General features: G+C 42.8%; 1 protein-coding gene across 1 annotated transcript in view; it reads left to right on the plus strand.

The window, feature by feature from the left end:
• Window positions 1-19,536, plus strand: part of Fsip1 (fibrous sheath interacting protein 1) — an 82,585-nt gene that overhangs the window by 13,040 nt on the left and 50,009 nt on the right. Inside the window, exons 6-10 of the mRNA XM_090318630.1 lie at window positions 2,305-2,403; window positions 5,359-5,483; window positions 7,048-7,149; window positions 11,796-11,933; window positions 18,039-18,176. Coding sequence (XP_090174756.1) covers window positions 2,305-2,403; window positions 5,359-5,483; window positions 7,048-7,149; window positions 11,796-11,933; window positions 18,039-18,176 — 602 coding nt within the window. The remainder of the gene's footprint in view (window positions 1-2,304; window positions 2,404-5,358; window positions 5,484-7,047; window positions 7,150-11,795; window positions 11,934-18,038; window positions 18,177-19,536) is intronic.

Raw genomic sequence — 19,536 nt, forward strand, 5'->3', positions numbered from 1 at the left:
TCAGAGTGATATTTCTTCACATTACATCAGAATGCTTATTCCACTGGGAAGTTACTCTGTTTTCCCCTTCCCTATACCATACATTTCAGAAGGAAGGTTTTTATGTGATGCCCCACTTAAGGAATGGAAAGGTATATCCTCTTCTTCCTCAAAAGCAAGGTACTTACATACATTATTTCGAACTATTCTGCATGGGGGTTCATGTATTGTCTCATGTTTAATCAGCCATTCATTTATACTGAATGTGGATATTGATTTTACACTTTGGGTTAGAATTTAATACTGCTTTGTTTATTTTACTGCCCATGTTTTTCAGCTTTGGCATTTGGTATCTCTCCTGGGGGCTCCTGTGACCTCTGATGTGTCTCCATAATTGTGGGGTTCTTTCCTTACCCCAGTGCTGCAGGATAACCCTGACTCTTCTCCTGCATTTCCTGCTGAGTCCCAGAATCAACCACGTCTCCAGGGGTCCCTGATAGCTTCTATTGAAGACTAATACCGCAACATCTGATACCTGGTTTGATTGTTGCTTCTAGAGAGTGGTTGGTTCTGAAAGCAAATATATGTATGTATTAAGAAAAAAAAAAAAAACCTGGGCGAGGTGGCTCATGCCTGTAATCCTAGCTACTCAGGAAGCTGAGATCTGAGGATCAAGGTTCAAAGTCAGCCTGGGCACAAAAGGACCTGAGACTCTTCAGTAGAAAATGGAAAGCGGGGCTTGGCTCAAGAGTAGGGCGGTAGCCCTGAGCAGAAGAGGTCAGGACAATACCTAGGCCCAGGGATAGGGTGATAGCCTTGAGCTGAAGAGCTCAGAGACAGCGCCCAGGCCCAAAGTTCAAGCCCCATGACTCACACAAAAACAAAAACAAACAGAAATGGAAAAAAGTTAATTGTGAGAATTTCCTAACTTTTCTTTCAGACATGACCTGTTTTTCTTTTTTTTGGTCGATTGTGGGGCTTGAACTCTGGCCCTGGGTGCTGTCCCTGAGCTCTTCAGCTCAAGGCTGCTGCCCTACCCTTGAGCCACAGTGCCACTTCCAGTTTTCTAGTGGTTAATTAGAGATAAGAGTCTCATGGTCGGGCCCGGGAGTTTGGCCTAGTGGTTAAAGTGCTTGCCTAGCATGCATGAAGACCCGGGTTCGATTCCTCGGTACCACATACATAGAAAAAAGCCGGAAGTGGTGCTAAGGCTCAAGTGGTAGAGCTCTAGCCTTGAGAAAGTCCAAGGACAGTGCTCAGGCCCTGAGCTCAAGCCCAGGACTGGCAAAAAAAAAAAAAAAAAAAAAAAAAAAAAAAAAAGAGTCTCATGGTCTTCAGTGCCCAGGCTGGGTTTGAACCTTGATCCTCAGATCTCAGCCTCCTGAGTAGCAAGAATTACAGGCATGAGCCATCACACCCCGCTCAAATATGATCTTCTGTTTTAATGACTGATAATATATTTGAAGTCTTTAGCTTGGAGGTCTAAAATTAGAAAAAGAAAATCCCAGCTACTAGTTACTCACAATGTGTATACTTTGTATTGCATGTATTGTGCTCAGGTGCACCTTTTCTGGGCGTTACCCCCCTTTATGTCTCTCTGTGTCTCTGTCTCTGTCTTTTTCTCTCTTTCTCTCTTTTCATACCCCACCCCTCCACCCAGTCCTAGGGTTTGAACTGGGGCTTCTTTTGCTCAGGGTTAGCACTGTAGCACTAGAGCCACAGCGTCACTTCCAGCTTTGTCTCTCTGTATGGTACTGTGGATTCAAGCCCAGGGCTTCAGGGCTTCCTGCCTGCTAGGAAAGCACTCTACCATTAAGTCACATTTCCAGCCCCCAGCCCGCTCTGTTCTGTAATGCTGTTGGGGCATGTTCACTTCTGTGGTTGATTTCAAGGGATGACAGATACAAAGATGACCATATTTGTACCAACAGTAATACTATTCTTTTATTTTTGTGTTGGTTCTGGCTTGAACTCAGAGCCTGGGCACTGTCCCTGAGCCTTTTGTGGTCAACGGTAGAGCTCTACCACTTGTGCTGCAGCTTCATTTCTGGCTTTTAAAATTTTTATTTTGGAGTTTAATTGGAAATAAGAGTTCAGTGGTCTTTCCTGTATAGGCTGGCTTTGAACTCCAATTCTCAGATCTTAGTCTCCTGATTAGGGTTCCAGGGGTGAGCCACTGGTGCCTGGATTGACTTATTATTCTTACTATTATTATTTAAATCATGTGATTGAAGACTATTAAAATAACAGATCTGATCTGTTTTAAAAAGGCTGTGTAGATATTTATTTTTGTGAATATTGAACAGTGACTGTTTAAACTTCTAGGTCCTTCTCATAATGAGGATGAAGAACATTTTTTCTCAGTGTTTCACACTCAAGTCCCTCCAGAAGATTATGAAAACCGTATCCAGAAGGTCAACCAGGGTATGTAGTAATTTGTGTGATTGTATGCGGGATCACGGGAATACTCTCTGTATTCACAAATGGCTGTGGATGGAACAATCTGATGTGTTCATTCGAGAAGGAGATGGGGTTTGAGGTGGCTCATAAACAGGCACAAGTTGGTCCTTGTCAAAGCCACTTGTTATGCACTCATTCCATTCTACTCTTTTTTTTTTTTTTTTTTGTTAGTCTGGGGCTTAAACTCTGGACCTGTGCACTGTCCCTGAGCTCTTCAGCTTAAGGCTACCCGCCCTACTCCTTGAGCCACAGCCCCACTTCCCATTTTCTAGTGGTTAATTTAGTGTCTGGGCTGGCTTTGAACCATGATCCTCAGATCCTTGTGAGTAGATGGGATTATAGGTGTGAGTCACAGTGCCTGGCTTCTATTCTATTGTTGGATGTTTGAAATTTTGTATAATAAAGAACTTTAAAAACTCATGATGTAAGTAACCATGAAAATGTGGCTTAAGCAAAATGAAATTATGGAAAGGATCTTGGTGATAGACTGCTTTCTTTGGTTCTCAAGAGCAATGATAAGTCTTTGCTTAAGGGAACTCAAGTCCACAATTAAAGGAAGGTGACTCTCAATGGTCCAAGCAACCTGTCTGACCAGAAAGCATGGGGGAATCACTGTAGGAATCGGGCAGCTGCAGCAACACGAGAGCGGAAGGAAGGCATTTCTAGAGAAATAATCTGACCAGAGGTAATCCAGTGTTCCCACCCCCAATTTAGTAGAATATGTCAAAGAAACTTCATCATAGATATAGAAATGGCTGCATTTAGACAGGCTCTGGTGGCTCACACCTGTAAATCCTAGCTTCTCAGGAGGCTAAGATCTAAAGATCACAGTTCAAAACCAGCCCAAGCAGGGAAGTCCCTGAGATTCACCTCCAGTTAACCAGCAGAAAACCTGAAATGGTACAAAATGGTAGAGCACTGGCCTTGAGCAAAAGAGCTCAGGCCCTGAGTTCAAACTTCATGACTAACAAAAAAATAAAAGGCTGAATTTAACTTCAGTGTATGTGTGTGTGTGCAAGTGGGTGGGTCCTGGGGACTTTATCACTTGAGCCATAGCTCTACTTCCCGCCCTTTATTTTTGATTAGTTGGAAGTAACAGTCTGAGAGGTTTTCCTCTCAGGGTTGGCTTTGAACCATGATTCTTAGTTCTCAACCTCCTAAGTAGCTAGGATTATAAGCGTGAGCCATTGGTGCCTAGTTAACTTGTTGTCTTAATGTCATATTGTCTAAGTATATATGAAATTTACTGCATATACACAGAATATATTAAAACTAAAAAGAATATATGAGCCAGGTGTCAGTGGCTTATACCTTGGGAGGTTGAGATCAGGAGTGAGTGGTTCCAGGCCTCTCCAGACAGAAAAGTACAGAAGGCTGTATCTCAGGGGAGGAATCTCGATGTGGTGGCATGTGCCTGGCATTGGGGATGCAGAAAAATAAGAGGCCTGCTCAAAAGGCTAAACATAGAGCATCCCTATGACCCAGCAATTCCACTACTTGGCATTTACCCAACCATCCAGAAACTAGGGCATACTAAATCCACTAGTACAACAATGTTCATTGCAGCACTATTCACCATAGCAAAGATATGGAACCAATCTAGATGTCCCTCAGTTGATGAGTGGATCCACAAGATGTGGTATTTGTACACAATGGAATTCTATGCTGCTGTCAGAAAAAACTACATCGCCCCATTTGTTAGGAAATGGAAAGACTTAGAAAAAATCATATTAAGCGAAGTAAGCCAGACTCAAAGGAACTTAGGCTCAATGGTTTCCCTCATTCATCATAAGCAGTAGAAACCTTGGGCTCTAATAGCAAAGATTTGCAATAGAGCAAAAACTTGATACATAAGGCCATATAGTATGAAGCTAATTTGAATGGACCTCTAGGATATTGAAACAAAAGCCATATAATGAATGATTGCTGTCCTTAAGGTGCTGTTGTCTCTCATCTCTTTTGCTGTTCCTTTGTTATCTCATAGTCACAATATCTGACTTTGTTATTTGATATATTGGATACATTTGTATTTGGTTACTTGAAATTGGACAGGGAAGTGGGGGGAGGGTAATGGGGACCAAGACATGTGGAAGGGTATCAATGTATGTGAATTAATGCACCTTCTATCTGGCAAATATCATGTAACCCCTTTTATTAAATACAACAAAAAATATTAGAAAAAATAAGAGGCCTGGGGTCCAGGTACTTTAATGGTGGGCTCACATGATATTTAAAAAGCTTTAAATATGAAACACTGGGAACAAGTTATTTTCGTTATATTTAGTTGTGGGAGCAAGTCTCTGAATATTTTTCTTAGCCCAGTTTTGACCACTCAGGGTTTTGAATGTTTCAAGTTTAGTCTACCCTTTTACCCAAGGTCAGAGGCACTGACTAAGGAGATGGCTACAGCGGTGGCAACAGTGGTCTGCAGACATCCAGACGTCAGACACCCCATCGCAGCCAGCCTTTGCTTAGTAAAGACTGGCCCAGACAGAAGGCTTGTTGTTGAGAAAGTGAGGGTAAATTAACTGCGTAGCAGGCACTGACTGTGGTCCTTAGAGAAAGTTTTGTTTCGTATAAAGACAAAATTAAACATACATTTTACATCCTCTTAACAACAGAGATATTTTGCACATGTAGGACTTAGAGCTCTAGTTGTATTTCCAATCATTCCCAAGGAACCGCAGCAGGAAGTTCCATGTAGGAAATCATAATAAGTTTAGTGAGAACTTCATTGGAAGTTATGGTAGCGTCATTTGAAGAAAAAAAACTCCTCCATATAAGTTTAGGATCTGGAATTTAAAAATTGTCTCTGTTCTGTGTAATTTCTTACATATTTTAACATATAATATATGTAAAGCAAATTTTTAGTAAGTCACAATTGTAATTATGAACAAATCTGAATTTTTAAAATACTAGATTTTACCTGTGATGTGGGAAAAAATGCGCCATTGATCAAGGCAGCAAAGAACTCTTCCTCGGACACAGAGACGGTTGAGTGCTGGGACACACACAGCCAGGATTTTATTAAGCGCAACATTGAGGTATGATTTAGAAACTCAGGAGGCAGCCTGTGGGGTTGAAAGAATTCCAAAAATGGCAATTGTGTATTCAGGATCTCTCTAGCTACCTTTTTTTTTTTTTAAGTTAGAATGTGTGAATGCACAATGAATCAGTATATTCAACAGAAAGTTTTCTGAGCCAATGGTTGTCTCCACTGTTTTCTATTTTTATTCCATTCCCGCCTATCTTTACTTTCCTATCTTCCTATCTTTGCCAGCTGTAACTCATGCTAGCATTAGCTCCCCACTAGATATAGTTGGTTTATTGTACTTGGAAAAATTTAGCTTTGGAGAGCGTTTCCCTATTATTGATTTTTTTTTGGTCAGTCTTGGGGCTTGAACTCAGTGCCTAGGTTCTGTCCCTGAGCTCTTTTTGCTCAAGGTGAGCATTCTACCACTCTGAGCCACATCTTCATTTCTTGTTCTCTGGGGATTAATTGGAGATAAGAGTCTCATAGACTTTCCTGCCTGGGCTGGCTTTGCACTGCACTCTTCCTATCCCAGCCTTGTGAGTTGCTAGGATTACAGGCCTGAACCACCAGCTCCTGGCTGGGTTTTTAAAAATTTTAAGGTAATGAAAGTGGTTGGGCAGCTAGTGCTCGGTGCAGAGCAGCATGGGTGAGCTGAAGATGACAGGCGGTGGTCCGTTTCCCTCTGGACCTCCTGTCTATGGGGAGCTCCCTGCTTTAGGCTTTACCCGTGGCCTTGCAGGTCCTGCAGCTGACTCAGACTAACCAAAGGCACAGGGGCGCCTATATCAGGCCAGAAAGCCTATGACTTCATTTAGAAGAGGAATGTAAGTGGGGGGAGTAAATGGCGCCCGGCAAGCACCGGGGGGCCTTGTCACCAGAAAGCCGCACCTATGAGTGTGTGGCATTCACAAGAGGAGACTATTAGGTGATCTCTGCAGTTGAGGTCTAACACCTTTTCCATGATGGCCCTGCTGTTTCCAGCAGACTGAATTCAGGAGTCAGCTCAACCCTGGCAGCCTGGCCTTGGGCATCTTGTTTTCCTGTGCTGTATGTCCCTGCAGTGGTCAGGAAACCTCCTTTATCTCCTGTGCTGGCCCACTGCATGCTAACTTATTGTTGAGTTTTCCCCGGGCAGGAGAATCTGCCCATATCCACATTCTTGCTAACCCAGCCAGCAGCTACACCTGACTCCTGCTAGCCTTTGAATAATACGATCAAATCTTTAAGTGCCTTGTGTTATCTTGAAACTTAAATGGTTTTATATCTACATCGACACCTATCCACATCTACCCCTGCATCTAAAGAGAGAGAAGCTTGGTCCTGTTCGTGTTTTGTTGCTTTTGTTGGTTGAAGTGGGTAACGAGGGCCTTCTTCCAGTGGAAATGCCTCTGCTTGGAGACTGGCCATCTAGCCTGTAAAAGATGCAAGCTGAAAATCACCAGCAAATATAAAATGCTGACCCTTTACAATTCAGTTAGTGTATCTGTTTTGTGGGAGCCCCAGGTCTCATTTCTGTTTTCCTGAACTATGGATTGTTTTGAGTATTTAATATATCTCAGTAATATATTCTGCAGTTGGTCAAAAACTCAAGAGACCCTGTTGTCATGGCTGATAAAGACAAGAAAAGGCTGGAGGAACTTTTGAAGGACTTAGACTCGGAGCTGCCCAGAGCTGAGGTATGTACGCATAAGTTTGAATTTCTTATCGTCTTGCCAGCCCCTTGGCACAACTTTCCTAGTTTTTTAGGTTATAGGACATTATTTTCTGAGTTTAGAACATTTTTTTTCCTTTTTTCTTTTTTTGCCAGTCCTGGGGCTTGAACTCAGGGCCTAAGCACTGTCCTTGGTCTTTCTCAAGGCTAGAGCTCTACCACTTGAGCCACAGCACCACTTTTGGCTTTTCTATATATATGGTACTGAGGACTTGAACCTAGGGCTTCATGCATGCTAGGCAAGCACTCTACCACTAGGCCAAACTCCCAGCCCTAGAAAATCTTTTTTCTTGTACCTGTGCTGGGGCTTGAAGTGAGGCCCTCAGGCTGTCACTTGGCTCACTTGACTTTGCTCAAGGCTGATATTGTTCTACTTGAGCTACAGCTCTGTGGACAGCTGGTTCATTGGAGAAAAATCTCATGGATTGTCCTACCTGGGCTGGCTTTGAACTTTGATCCTCAGATTTCAGCCCCCTGAGAGGATAGGATTACAGATGTGAACTATTGGTGCCCAGCAAAAATCCTGTTTTATACATTTGTTTTTAAAATTGATGTTTTCAAATTCATTCTTGGTAAATCTGTTATGGATCCTCATAGATTATGTTAAGTCGTTTTGGGAGTGAGTATGTATCACTTATGACAACAGTACGCTTTGTTAGGGTGTTGGCCTCGTCACAGAGGCTGAGTGAATGTGTCTCCTTTCGTCTCCCCACATGGAGTCATGGTATTTCAGGGTAGTCCTCAGCACTCCTGAAGCACACCACACACCATTCTGCTCCTGCCTTGTTGATCTTGGCCATCTGGTTCCCTGGGCTTTTGGAGGCAGCACAGACTGAGCTAGAAGGGAACTACTCCCCACCCCGGGCTCCTCACCTCAGGAAGGGGTTACTCTGGGTGCTCTCCTGGGGTCAGAGTGGAGTTGAGACCTTGTCTTTGCTTCACTCTGTGCCTGCCTGCTTCACACCCCTGTCCTGAACGCACGCCAATAAATCACAGAACAAGACCCGCTGTCTTGGCTTCTGCAGCTGAGAACCTCACCTGGAACACAGGTTAGAAAGGACTCACAGTGCACAGCACGCAATGGGGCTGGCAGCCCCAGTGAACCAGAGCCAGCCCCTGCTCCGTGATTCCTTTGTGGAGATCCTTGGCCAGGCTGCCAGAATCTCCAAAGGTTTGAGAGAAAATAGGCATTCAGATTTTCATGGGAAAAACTCTGTCAATAGTAAATTCTATTTAAATTGAATTCCTGGTGAGCAAACAGAATATCCTCCTTTCTTACCTTCGAAACAGCAAGTTATTTTTTTTTTTGAATCCTTCTGAACCAAATTTGGCCACACATTTTATGTTACTAACTTGGTATCTGGACTCAACTAATTATTTGTATAAATATTTTCTTATTTGTCTAGACTTATTTTTGAAAAGTTTTTTTTTTTTTTGCCAGTCCTGGGCTTGAGCTCAGGGCCTGAGCACTGTCCTTGGATTTTCTCAAGACTAGAGCTCTACCACTTGAGCCTCAGCACCACTTCTGGCTTTTTTCTATGTATGTGGTACCGAGGAATCGAACCCGGGTCTTCATGCATGCTAGGCAAGCACTTTAACCACTAGGCCACACTCCCGGGCCCTGAACAGTTTTTCTTTGAGAAGTGGTGGTATGTGGATAATTTTTGAGTGTTTGTATATTTAATTGTTTGCTTATTTTTTTACTAGTCCTGGGGCGCTCTCCCTGAGCTTCCCCTCTGTCACTTGAGCCACAGCACAGCTCCTGGTGTTTTGAGTGGTTCATTGAAGATAAGAGTCTCGTGGACTTGCCTGCCTGGGCTGGCTTCTACTTTAATCCTCAGATCTCAGCCTCCTGAGTAACTAGGGTTATAGGCACGAGCCATGGGCAATTGGCTATTTCTATTTTTTCTTTTCCTTCACATGAATGACAGCTTGAATGCTAACTGAATTTTAGATGCAAGATCCTGTCTTTCTGGAAGCATGTAGGGTTTTCTTTTTTGGAGAAGTCACAATTTTTTCTGTGGCTGTAAAGACTGAATATATATGTATATATTTTTATTTGATTTATTTTAACTTGGAATGAATACGGATTTGTAGTACAAGGGGTTTCTCTGTGATACTTTAATTGATTCAAACAGTGCACTTTGAAGGGGTAAATTTACCTCTTCCATCCTATTTCTATTCCTTTCCTCTTGCCCCCTTTCAAACAGCGTTTGGTGGGTTCTCTCTCTCTCTCTCTCTCTCTCTCTCTCTCTCTCTCTCTCACACACACACACACACACACACACTATATATATATATATATATATATATGGTGTTTCAATTCGCTTTACCCTTCAGTATACCTGCCTTTTCCCCTCCCAGCTTGCAGTCTTCATCCTATCCTCTTGTAGAGTCAGGCCCTTTCCCTACATCTTGTCTTGTTCTATTTATGTATGTCTTTAAATGTATCTTTGTTCCTGCTCAGTATCTTGTAGGTCTTTCCTGTTTGAAGGTTTGAATCTTTCTTCAGTTTAGGAAGTTATCTGCTACTATATCCTCCCTTCCTTTGTGTTTTTTTGTGTTTTTTTGGGGGGGGATATCTTTAAAATGAGAATTGTATATGATTAGTTATACTCAACGCAAAACAATAACTTCAGGTTGGTTTAGATCTGCTTGCCTGTCCACCCGCCATCCATTCCCCCCCCTCTTTTTTTTGGTAGTACTGGGATTGAATCAAGGTCCGTGTTCTTGCCAGACAAGTAGTCTACCAGTGGAGCCCCATCTGCAACCCTTTTTGCTTTGAGCTTGTTTTCCAGATAGGCTGTCATGCTTTGCCTGGGCGGCTCTTGAACCACACACATCGTTAGGAGTACACGTGTGCACCACCATGCCTGGTGGGGTTTTAGAGATAGGGTTTCACTGACTTTTTCCAACCATGATTCTCCTGTCTCTGCCTCCTGAGTAGCTGGACTACAGGCATGCCCACCAGGCCTAGCCCGACACAACTTTTTTCTTTTCTTTTGTCAGTCCTGAGGCTTGAACTCAGGGCCTGGACACTTTCCTTGGGCTTTCTCAAGGCTAGAGCTCTACCACTTGAGTCCCACAGCACCACTTCCAGCTTAAAAAAATTATTATACTTATCTTTTTTTTTAAGGTTAAAAGTTTTTGTTGCGGGTGCAGTGGCTCACATTTGTAATTCTAGCTACTCAGGAGGCTCTGAGGATCACAGTTCAAAGCCAGTCCAGGCACTAACGTCCATGAATCTTATCTCCAATTAACCACCAGAAAACTAGAAGTGGCACTGTGGCTCAAGGGGTAGGGAGGTAGCCTTGAGCTGAAGAGCTCAGGGACAGTGCCCAGGCCCAGAGTTCAAGCCCGTGACCCACAAAAAAAAGTTTTTATGAACACTAAGTTTTTACATCATATTACAAATGTCATGTTCAGCAACCAAGTATTCAAGAAAGGAATCTCTCTCTATATGCAATCACTGGCACAGAAACTTAAGAATGTAATTAAAATTAAAATTAAGCTGAGTTTTTGTATGTCATAGAGACACATTGATCTATATGTCAATATATGTCCATAGAATGTATATCTATATAGATATATTTATATCTCCAGATTCACGTCAGTGACCTGGATTGCCTGAGTACGGAGTCATTGCTCTTGTGTTGTTTGGATCCAATGCCCACATATCAAGAAGGCTAAGCACCTTTCGATCCTTTGGTCTTGGCTTATCTCAGATCTGTTAAGTGAGATAAGCCAAGACCAAAGGAACAAAAGGTGCATAGAGCTATCTATCCACTTCCCAGCAAATGCCATTATTTTATCTTGTCTGTTGGCTCTGTGGAACTCCATTGTATCTTATCTGCCACATTTTTGTATCCACTCCTCTGTGTGGGGCATCTGGGTTGTTTCCATCGCCTGGCTATTGTGAACAGTGCAGAGATGAACATGGCTGAGCAGGTGTCCTCATCACATCCTGGGTTCCAGCTTTTTCAATGTGCGTGGTACTGGGGAATCAAACCCTGGGCCTTCCTGCATGCTAGGCAAGCACCCTACCAACTAGGCCATGCTCCCGGCCCTACACAAACTCTTTTTCTTTTCTTTTCTTTTTTTGGTGGGTGGTAGGGCTTGAACTCGGCCTGGGCGCTGCCCCTGAGCTCTTCAGCTCAAGGCTACAACCCTACCCTGAGCCAAGCCCCACTTCCCATTTTCTAGAGGTTAATTGGAGATAGGAGTCTCAGGTCCTTTTGTGCCCGGGCTGGCTTTGAACCTTGATCCTCAGATCTCAGCCTCCTGAGTAGCTAGGATGACAGGCGTGAGCCACCACGATTGGCTCACACAAACTTTTTTCTAAAGAAGAACATGAGATTGTTTAGAGAGCAAGGCTGTGAGGCCAATGTATTCCAAGGGAAAACTGCCACACAGAATGTAAGAAGATATTTTATTAGGGCATTAGCAGATATGAAAACCATGACACATTTTTTTCACTATCCCAACACAATTATTGTATTTCTTTGTTGTATATGTGAGTGTCTGAGCTGTGTGTCCATAGTCCGAATGGTGTGTTTTGGGTGTTGAGGGGAAAATGTGGCCCAGAGTGACCTGGTAATGTTGTCTTCCTAGGGTGATCTGCCGGGGGGCCTGGTCCCAGGAGAAGGCTATACACTAGCACCCAGCCAGCACCAGCAGCTGGCTGAAATTGACACAAAACTCCAAGAGCTGTCTGCAGTCTCTCCACGGCGTGAAAGGCAGAAGGCCCAGGTATATTCAACTCAGGACCATGAAGACGGCAGATGATGACTGGATAAACTAGCTCTCGTGCTCACCAATTCCACCCAGTTCTTCCCAGTTTTGGGGTTTTTTTTTTGTTTTGTTTTGTTTTTTTGGTGACAGCTGCTGTAATTGTGGATCGTCTGGCTGCTTCCATTTTGGCTCATTTTCCTCCTGTTGGTAATTTGCTGAGCTATGGTCATTGAGGAAATCCTTGTTCTGTAAGTGCGTTGTTACGATGAAAGCTAGCTCTTGGTCGTCCTGAGAAAGGAGGGAAGGAGATTACAGAGCTCCCAGTCATCTCAGCGTCTTCTTTTCTTCATTCTTTCTGGACTTGGTGCTGGCAGAGCAGTCACTCTTCCTTTCTCTGCCAAGTTTTTCAGCTCCTTTAATTTAAATGCAAGAGCAGCGCTATTTTCTGTGCTGATGGCTGCTATGAGTTTTTTCTTCTTTCTTCTGGTACTGTCCCAGAGCCTGGTGCATGAAGTACTCTGTCACTTAAGGCACTTCCCCTGCCATTTATTTATTTATTTAGCCAGTCCTGGGTCTGAGCACTGTCCTTGGGCTTTCTTAAGGCTAGAGCTCTACCACTTGAGCCACAGCTTTTTCTGAGTATGTGGCATTGAGGAATCGAACCCTAGTCTTTGTGCATGCTGGATAGGCACTCTACCACTAGTCCACTCTTCCGGCCCTGAACTCAGGGCTTTGTACTTGGTAGGTAGTCACTATATTGCTGAACCATACCTCTAGCCCTTTTTCTGCACTGGTCATTCTTCTTGGGCCACCATTGCCTGTTTTAGGGATGATGGGCAAGTATTACTTTGCCAGCTGCTGGTTGAGACCAGGTTTCTCGAATATGTTGGACTGGCCTCAAACTGCAATCCTCTTGATCTCAGCCTGCTAAAGGCTGGCCTTGAACTTTGATCCTCATGGCCCCGCTTCCCAAGTTGCTCTCCTGTGACAGTTTTAAAGGAATGTGTTTCCTCTCTTAGTAATTTCCTTAACTATTCTTTTACAAAGGTGGTAGAAAGTATGGAGTACAGAGAGTAGCAGTGCTTTGCAAAGTAGAATTCTTTCCTGACCTCCCACTATTTCAGTACTTTATGAGATCATGTTTTGGAGGAGGGTGATAAAAGTATCTCCAGATCATTTGCTCTGCAATTATAGATGGCTGGGATTTTCTTGACCTTTCAAAGGATTTAAATATCAATACCTCACAATAATAATTCTGATTTCCAAAATATCCTTTTTTTTTTTTTTTGGCAGTTCTGGGCTTGAACTTAGGGCCTGAGCACTGTTGTCCTTGGGTATTCTCAAGGCTAATGGTGCCCTACTACAGCACCACTTCCGGCTTTTTCTGTGTATGTGGTACCAAGGAATCAAACCCAGGTCTTTGTGCATTCTAGGCAAGCACTCTACCACTAGGCCATGCTCCTGGCCCTCCAAGGTTATCTAGGATAAGGGATCTCGTTGTAGGCCAGTCGACACTATCTCAGAAGGAGGAGTAGAGTCCGGATGTTCCTTAAAAGCAGGCTGGCCGCTGACAGCACCCTCAGGGTCCACCTCAGCGTCCTTGGAGTCCTTGTGAGAGGACCAGGCGCAGTGCTCTGACTTACTCTTCAGAGCAGCAGGGTTGAAGTATTCTCACACATCCTCTGGAACACAGAGCCGGAACCTCCATCCCATCCAAATGCACCCCTAAACTTGGATACAAATGCTGTGGACCTGACATTAATTACCTTCTTAGCTAAGCCTCTGCTTCCTCATTTATAAAGTGAGGTAGGCTGAAGATTAGTATGAAGTGCTCAGCATGTTATCAGGCATAGACTTCAGCGGGTGAAGTTAATTGGTAGAATACATGACTTAGGAACTCCTTTCCTATACTTCTGCACAGGTAACTGTGAAGCTGTATAGTGTGGTCATATGTCTCTGGCACAAGGGCTGTAAGTCAAGTGTTGCAGAGATTCAGAGCAGAGCATAACAAGAGAGTGCAGACAGGGACAGAAGAACTGGAGCAGGGGGCAGAAAGGGTCAGAGACACTGAAGACTGCAGCCAGCACCAGGTAGAGCTTGCTGAAATGAAATCTAAATGAACGTGAAAATGGGTCTTCTTTAGCTCACAAAATGTTTAAAAATATGTGTAGCTATGCTGGGCACTGGTGACATATGCCTTTAATACTAACTACCCAGGAGGCTGAGATCTGAGGCTCAAAGCTAGCCCAATCAGAAAAGTTCAGAAGACCTCCAGTTAATCAGCCAAAAGTTGAAAAGTGGACCTGTGGCTCAAGTGGTAGAGTACCAGCCTTGAGCACAAAAGCCAGGTGGGAGCTTGAAGCCCTGAATTCAAGCCCCAGCCCTGTCATTCTCTCTCAATATCTATATGCATACGTAGCTAGGTGAACTCATATTGGGGAAAATAAAAGAAAAATATAGCTGAATGCTGGTGACAAACACCTGTAATCCTAGCTACTCAAGTGATTGAGATCTGAGTATCACAGTTTGAAGCTGGGGAAGGTCAAGAGACTCTTGTCTCTAGTTAACCACCTAAAAACTAGATATAGAGCTGTGGCTCAAAGTGGTAGAGTACTGGCCTTGAGGAAAAGAGCTCAGGGTTGGTCTCCAGTCCTGAGTTCAATTTCCACAACCAGGGAACACAAAGAAAATATGGTGACCTTAGACCAAAATCATTGCTTGGGGCCTGCTCTACTGAATAGAAAGTGCAGTGACTGCTGTTTCTGTGGGATGCAGATTCTCCACTTCACTGCAGTGTCCACCCACCATATTGTGTTGAAAAGACAGCATTTGGAACAGGCTAAAGCATACAGACTGTCTAACTTATTGGCCTTTAATACCAGACAGTGAATCCTATGATGAGGAGCATACTATTGCAGAATATTCTTACAGACTGTAGAGCTGTGGCTGGGAGATTACTGAGGTGTTGGTTGAGAAAAGAGCAGAGGGGGACCTTCTTTTCCTTCTGAGCTCACTGATTAGCTTATTTTCATATAGATGGGTTGGCCTGATGCTTAACTTGATGGAGATAGTGTAGGAAAAAAAAGCATTTGGCTTTTGTTTATCTGATTTTCTTTGTGTAACACAAAGCACATGGTCACATTCAATGGAAAAAATGTCATATTATTGCAATTGTGGTAATGTTAATAATGCTGTGTGGCTGCTGTCTTTACATCTGTTTTAAATTTTTATTTCATTTTAGCAAAAGAAAACTAATTGAAGCAATTTTTTTTCCTGAGCTCTGTGGTTTAACTGTGGTACCTTCCCATATCCATCTCCTAACTCCACGAATTGTAAATCCCACCTAAGATTGAGTGTGGATCCATAATTCAAGTTTTCTTATTTGTAGACATATTAGATCTCAGCTTTCCTCAAAAATGTCTAAGCTATAGAATTATATAAGCAGCCTGTTTCTTAAGTCCTCAGCAACTGGATTCAATAATCACCTCTGTTCTGTTTGGCTCATGTAAATGCCATCAGTCTCACTAAATCTACAATTGTAGTTCATGGTTAGATTTGGGGTTTTTTTTTTTGGTCAGCAGAAAGTCTTTAGAAATGGCTTTCCCTAACAAGGGGTGTTTGTTTTTAGACTAATTTAAATTGAATACAAAGGGCCTCCCTAATTTGGTTCATTTTCTTGTTCTGAAATGTTGAAGCCATTTTACATAATTTAAGACTACTGAAAACAAACATTTGCTAAGGAAGCATGTATTTATCTTTTTTTTTCTTTTGTGCCAGTGCTGGGGCTTGAACTCAGGGTCTTGCACTTTTTTCCACTCAAGGCTGGTGCTCTACCGCATGAGCTATACCTCTGTTTCTGGCTTTTTGCTGGTTAATTGGAGATGAGTCCTTCAGATTTGTCTGCTTGGGTTGGCTTTGATCTCAGCCTCCTGAGGAGCTGGGATTAAATGTATGAGCCACCAGCATCTGGCTAATTCTATATGTGTATGTACATATACATACCTACATATATGTACATATCTACATATATGTGTATATATATATATCCCTTCATCATGTTATTAGGACTTTTCCCATGTATGCGAGTCACAGGTAGAGAACCCTCACTGAGCATCTGCTTAGTTCTAAGGTTTCTAAAGCCTTTGGAAGGGTGCCATAGGAGCACAGATTTCTGTACTGAGACATACAAGGAGTTACATCAGAGGTCCTTGTCACCAGAGCCTGACTATTGAATCTAGGAGATGCTCTTGCCACCTGTATCTCACAGATTGTTTGGAAGTTTGTAGTTCTTTGTTTTTCTGTTGGGCTTCAGTGTCATCAGTTTTTCCATTTCATGGCTGTATTCTAACATGATAGAAGCAGTCTGTTTGAAAGATTCTCCCCTACCCCCTTATGTAGCCAGGCAGCTTGGCCCACCTGAGGACAGGAAGGTCAGCCACCTGTGGAAATGGAGAGCATTATTATTTATTTATTTTTATTCTTCAGAATTTTCCTTGCTTTATTGTAAATTTAGAATTATACAGTAATTGTCCATGAGTCCTTTCCTTTACCTCATTTCAAAACATTTCTTTCGTTTGCGACTCTATTTTATTAACCTATTCCAGGTATATTTTCTGAGTCTCATATCTTTACTAGATAGATCTTACACAAAAATTAATCATGGAGAGTGTTATTAATGTGAAAACACAGGCAAGCTGGCTGTTACAGCCCTTATACATGTCTTCTTTGCATATCAAATAATAGGAAGTTGGGAGCAATTCTCTTTGAACTTGACTTCACAGACCCCTGTGACCTTAGTTATTACCAGAGATACTTTTCTAAGAATGAACAGAGGATCTCTGGGCAATCAATTAGTAAAAATCAACAAATCCAGATTTGCCTCAAGGGTAATTCTGCCCTGTGGCTTCATTAGACATACTGTGTCTATCACAGAGAGCGTCTGCTGAAGGCATTGTAAAGTTATCCTTGTGTATCGCAGGGGTGAATCCACAGACAGAGCCCCGTGTCATTGAGCTGTTAGGCTGTGCGGTTGTGGGGGGCGTTTCGCCAGTGTCAGTGGCTGCTTTGGTTTATGGTGCCTTCTTTTTGTGTTTTTTGTTTTTGTTTTTTTTTTGTTTGCTTTTTTAAAATGCCAGTCCTAGAGCTTGAACTCAGGGCCAGTGTGCAGTCCCTTAGCTTTTTTTGCTCAAGGGGAATGCTTGTCACTGGAGCCACAGCTCCACTTCCAGCTTTTGGCCCTGCTTCTATCACATATTTGAATGACATGGTGGCTCAAAGGCTCTGACTAAGGAAAGATATCACACACCCTTCTGTTGAGACCAACTGAAGGGAAGTAAAGACTTACAAGCTGCTAGAATGGAGTAAAACTTTCTGAGAAGAAACTGAAACCTGGAAAGAGAAGGTGACTTTCTCAATGATTATGATAGCCATGCTGGAGGAAAAATCGAACTTCTAGGCCTATACTTAGAGAGAAGGTTTGGAGAAAAATGTTTTCAGAGCAAAGAACAGCTCTGGGTGAAGACTCTTTCTGTCTTTAAAAAGTAACTTTCCTGCTTATGAAAGTTATGCAGATTCATTATGGGAACTCAGGAATCACAGAGAGTGTAAGTAAAAATAGAACAGGATAAAATAATCCAGAGGGGTTTTTTTGTTTTGTTTTGTTTTTTTTTTGTCAGTTCTGGGCTTGGGCTGAGGGCCTGAGCACTGTCCTTGGGTTTTCTCAAGGCTAGAGGTCTACCACTTGTGCCACAGCACCACTTCTGGCTTTTTTCTATGTATGTGGTTCCGGGTCTTTGTGCATGCCAAACTCCCCACCCCATCCAGATGGTTTTTTTTTTTTTTTTTTTTTTTTTTTTTTTTTTTTAATCAGTCACTGTTAAATCTCCATCCATTGTCCATCTGTAACATACCCACCCACTGTCTTCCCAGACAGCATGTCTGTGTGGGTGCCTTCTGGATGACCACGCACCCTTACTTCATAACAACTAGATCCTAGAGGTGTAAAGGGCTCCGAAGGGCCAGTGTGCTGTGAGGGAAGCACACTTGACCCACAGTGCTATGGGGGGCGCCGAGAGAGCAGCGATCACCAGCCTGGAATTTTATCTGTTGATTTATTTAAATTAGGAGGCTAACCCTGATGGTGAAAAAAGTACGGGAATAGCCCCAGGAGAAAAGGTGCTGCGAAACACCAAAGAGCAACGAGATCAGCTGAACCGGCTGAAGGAGATCGACGAGAAGCTGCGAAAGAATCAAGAACATGCGGTGAGTCCCTTCAAGTCCAGGCTTTCTAGTGGCTGACAGAGGCACTAAAAAGTCGGAGTTTCCTTTCACCGTTTCATGATTGATTTTGTGTCAATCAGACATGAATTTGTCATTAAGAACTGAAGTAAAAGCTAAAAATATGATTCACGGGTCTTAGGTGGTATTATGTTTTAGTGATTTATAGAACATGCTAATCCTGGTAAAAATGCTATCTGAAATGAGAATAATGTTCCATTGCCCTAAAGGTCTGTGTCTGAAAATGACATAAAGGTTTTTTTTGTGTGTGTGTGTCTGTGGAAAAATTTGGCTGTCAGTAGAACCATCCTTATCTATTTATGGCTTAATTACTTGGTTTTTGTTCAGAATTATGAATATATTTGCCATTAATTTCAATAATCCTAAATGCCCTTTGAGACTATTACATGCTTTCTCGCTTCTAGCTTAAAGACTTAGAATTACTGATGAAGAAAGAAAGCTTCTTTTTTGGTATTGTCAAGGCAGAGTCTTCTTAGGTTCCAGGCCAGATTGGTCTGGCAGTCTCAGACCTTCTGCACCTGCCTCCTGAGTTGCGGGGATTATTGATGTGTGCTGCTATCTGTGGTGTATGATTCCTTTTACTTATTCTTTTGTTAATACATAGTACAATCTGTTTTCAGAGGATTTTTGTCCTCCTATGAGTTTGTTGATGTGGTGAAGCTGGTTGTTGTGTTGTGGTGGTGATGAGGAGACCCTGCAAACTCCACGTGGTATTGCATGGATGTGATGTTGATCCTGTAAACAGTGTGCTGTTTGAATGGTTATGAAAACAGTTGGTACTTCCTAGCCAATCAGGCAAAGCCTGCCAGTGTAGAGGTTTGCGCCCCCCCCCCAAATTTGTGTTATAAATGAGCTAATGCCATTATAGAACAAACCCAAAGGAACCCCTTTTGCCATGAGCGGACACACTGGGAAGATGCCGTCCTGTGTGACCGCCATGGTCATCCAGAGCTGAGTGCTGTTCACCAGAGCCTCAGTTTATTATACTGTATTCCGCAGGCCCACTGCTAGTCCCACACTGCCCATCATGTGCCTTGACAATCTGTATGTCACTACTTTTAAACCATGGCATTACCATTATTTGAGTTTTGAGTTCTTTAAGAAATCTAACATATTAATCCAGGGTCATTTAAAGGAGTATGCTAACTGTTAAGGCTTGATGGTTACCTAAGTGGGAAAAAACGGAAGCAGAAAAAGCAATTATTGAGTACCAGCGCTGAGCCAGATGTATTTGCAAGTGCATTGCTAATATGGTCTAATGGTCACCCTCTAAGGTGAGTTCTGGCCTAATTCTGTAGGTGAGAATGTGGAGGCAGTGAGTACA

Source organism: Megascapheus bottae, chromosome 25 (genome assembly GCF_031878675.1).
Source record: "Megascapheus bottae isolate mThoBot1 chromosome 25, mThoBot2.hap1, whole genome shotgun sequence".
In the NCBI taxonomy this organism is placed as follows: domain Eukaryota; kingdom Metazoa; phylum Chordata; class Mammalia; order Rodentia; family Geomyidae; genus Megascapheus; species Megascapheus bottae.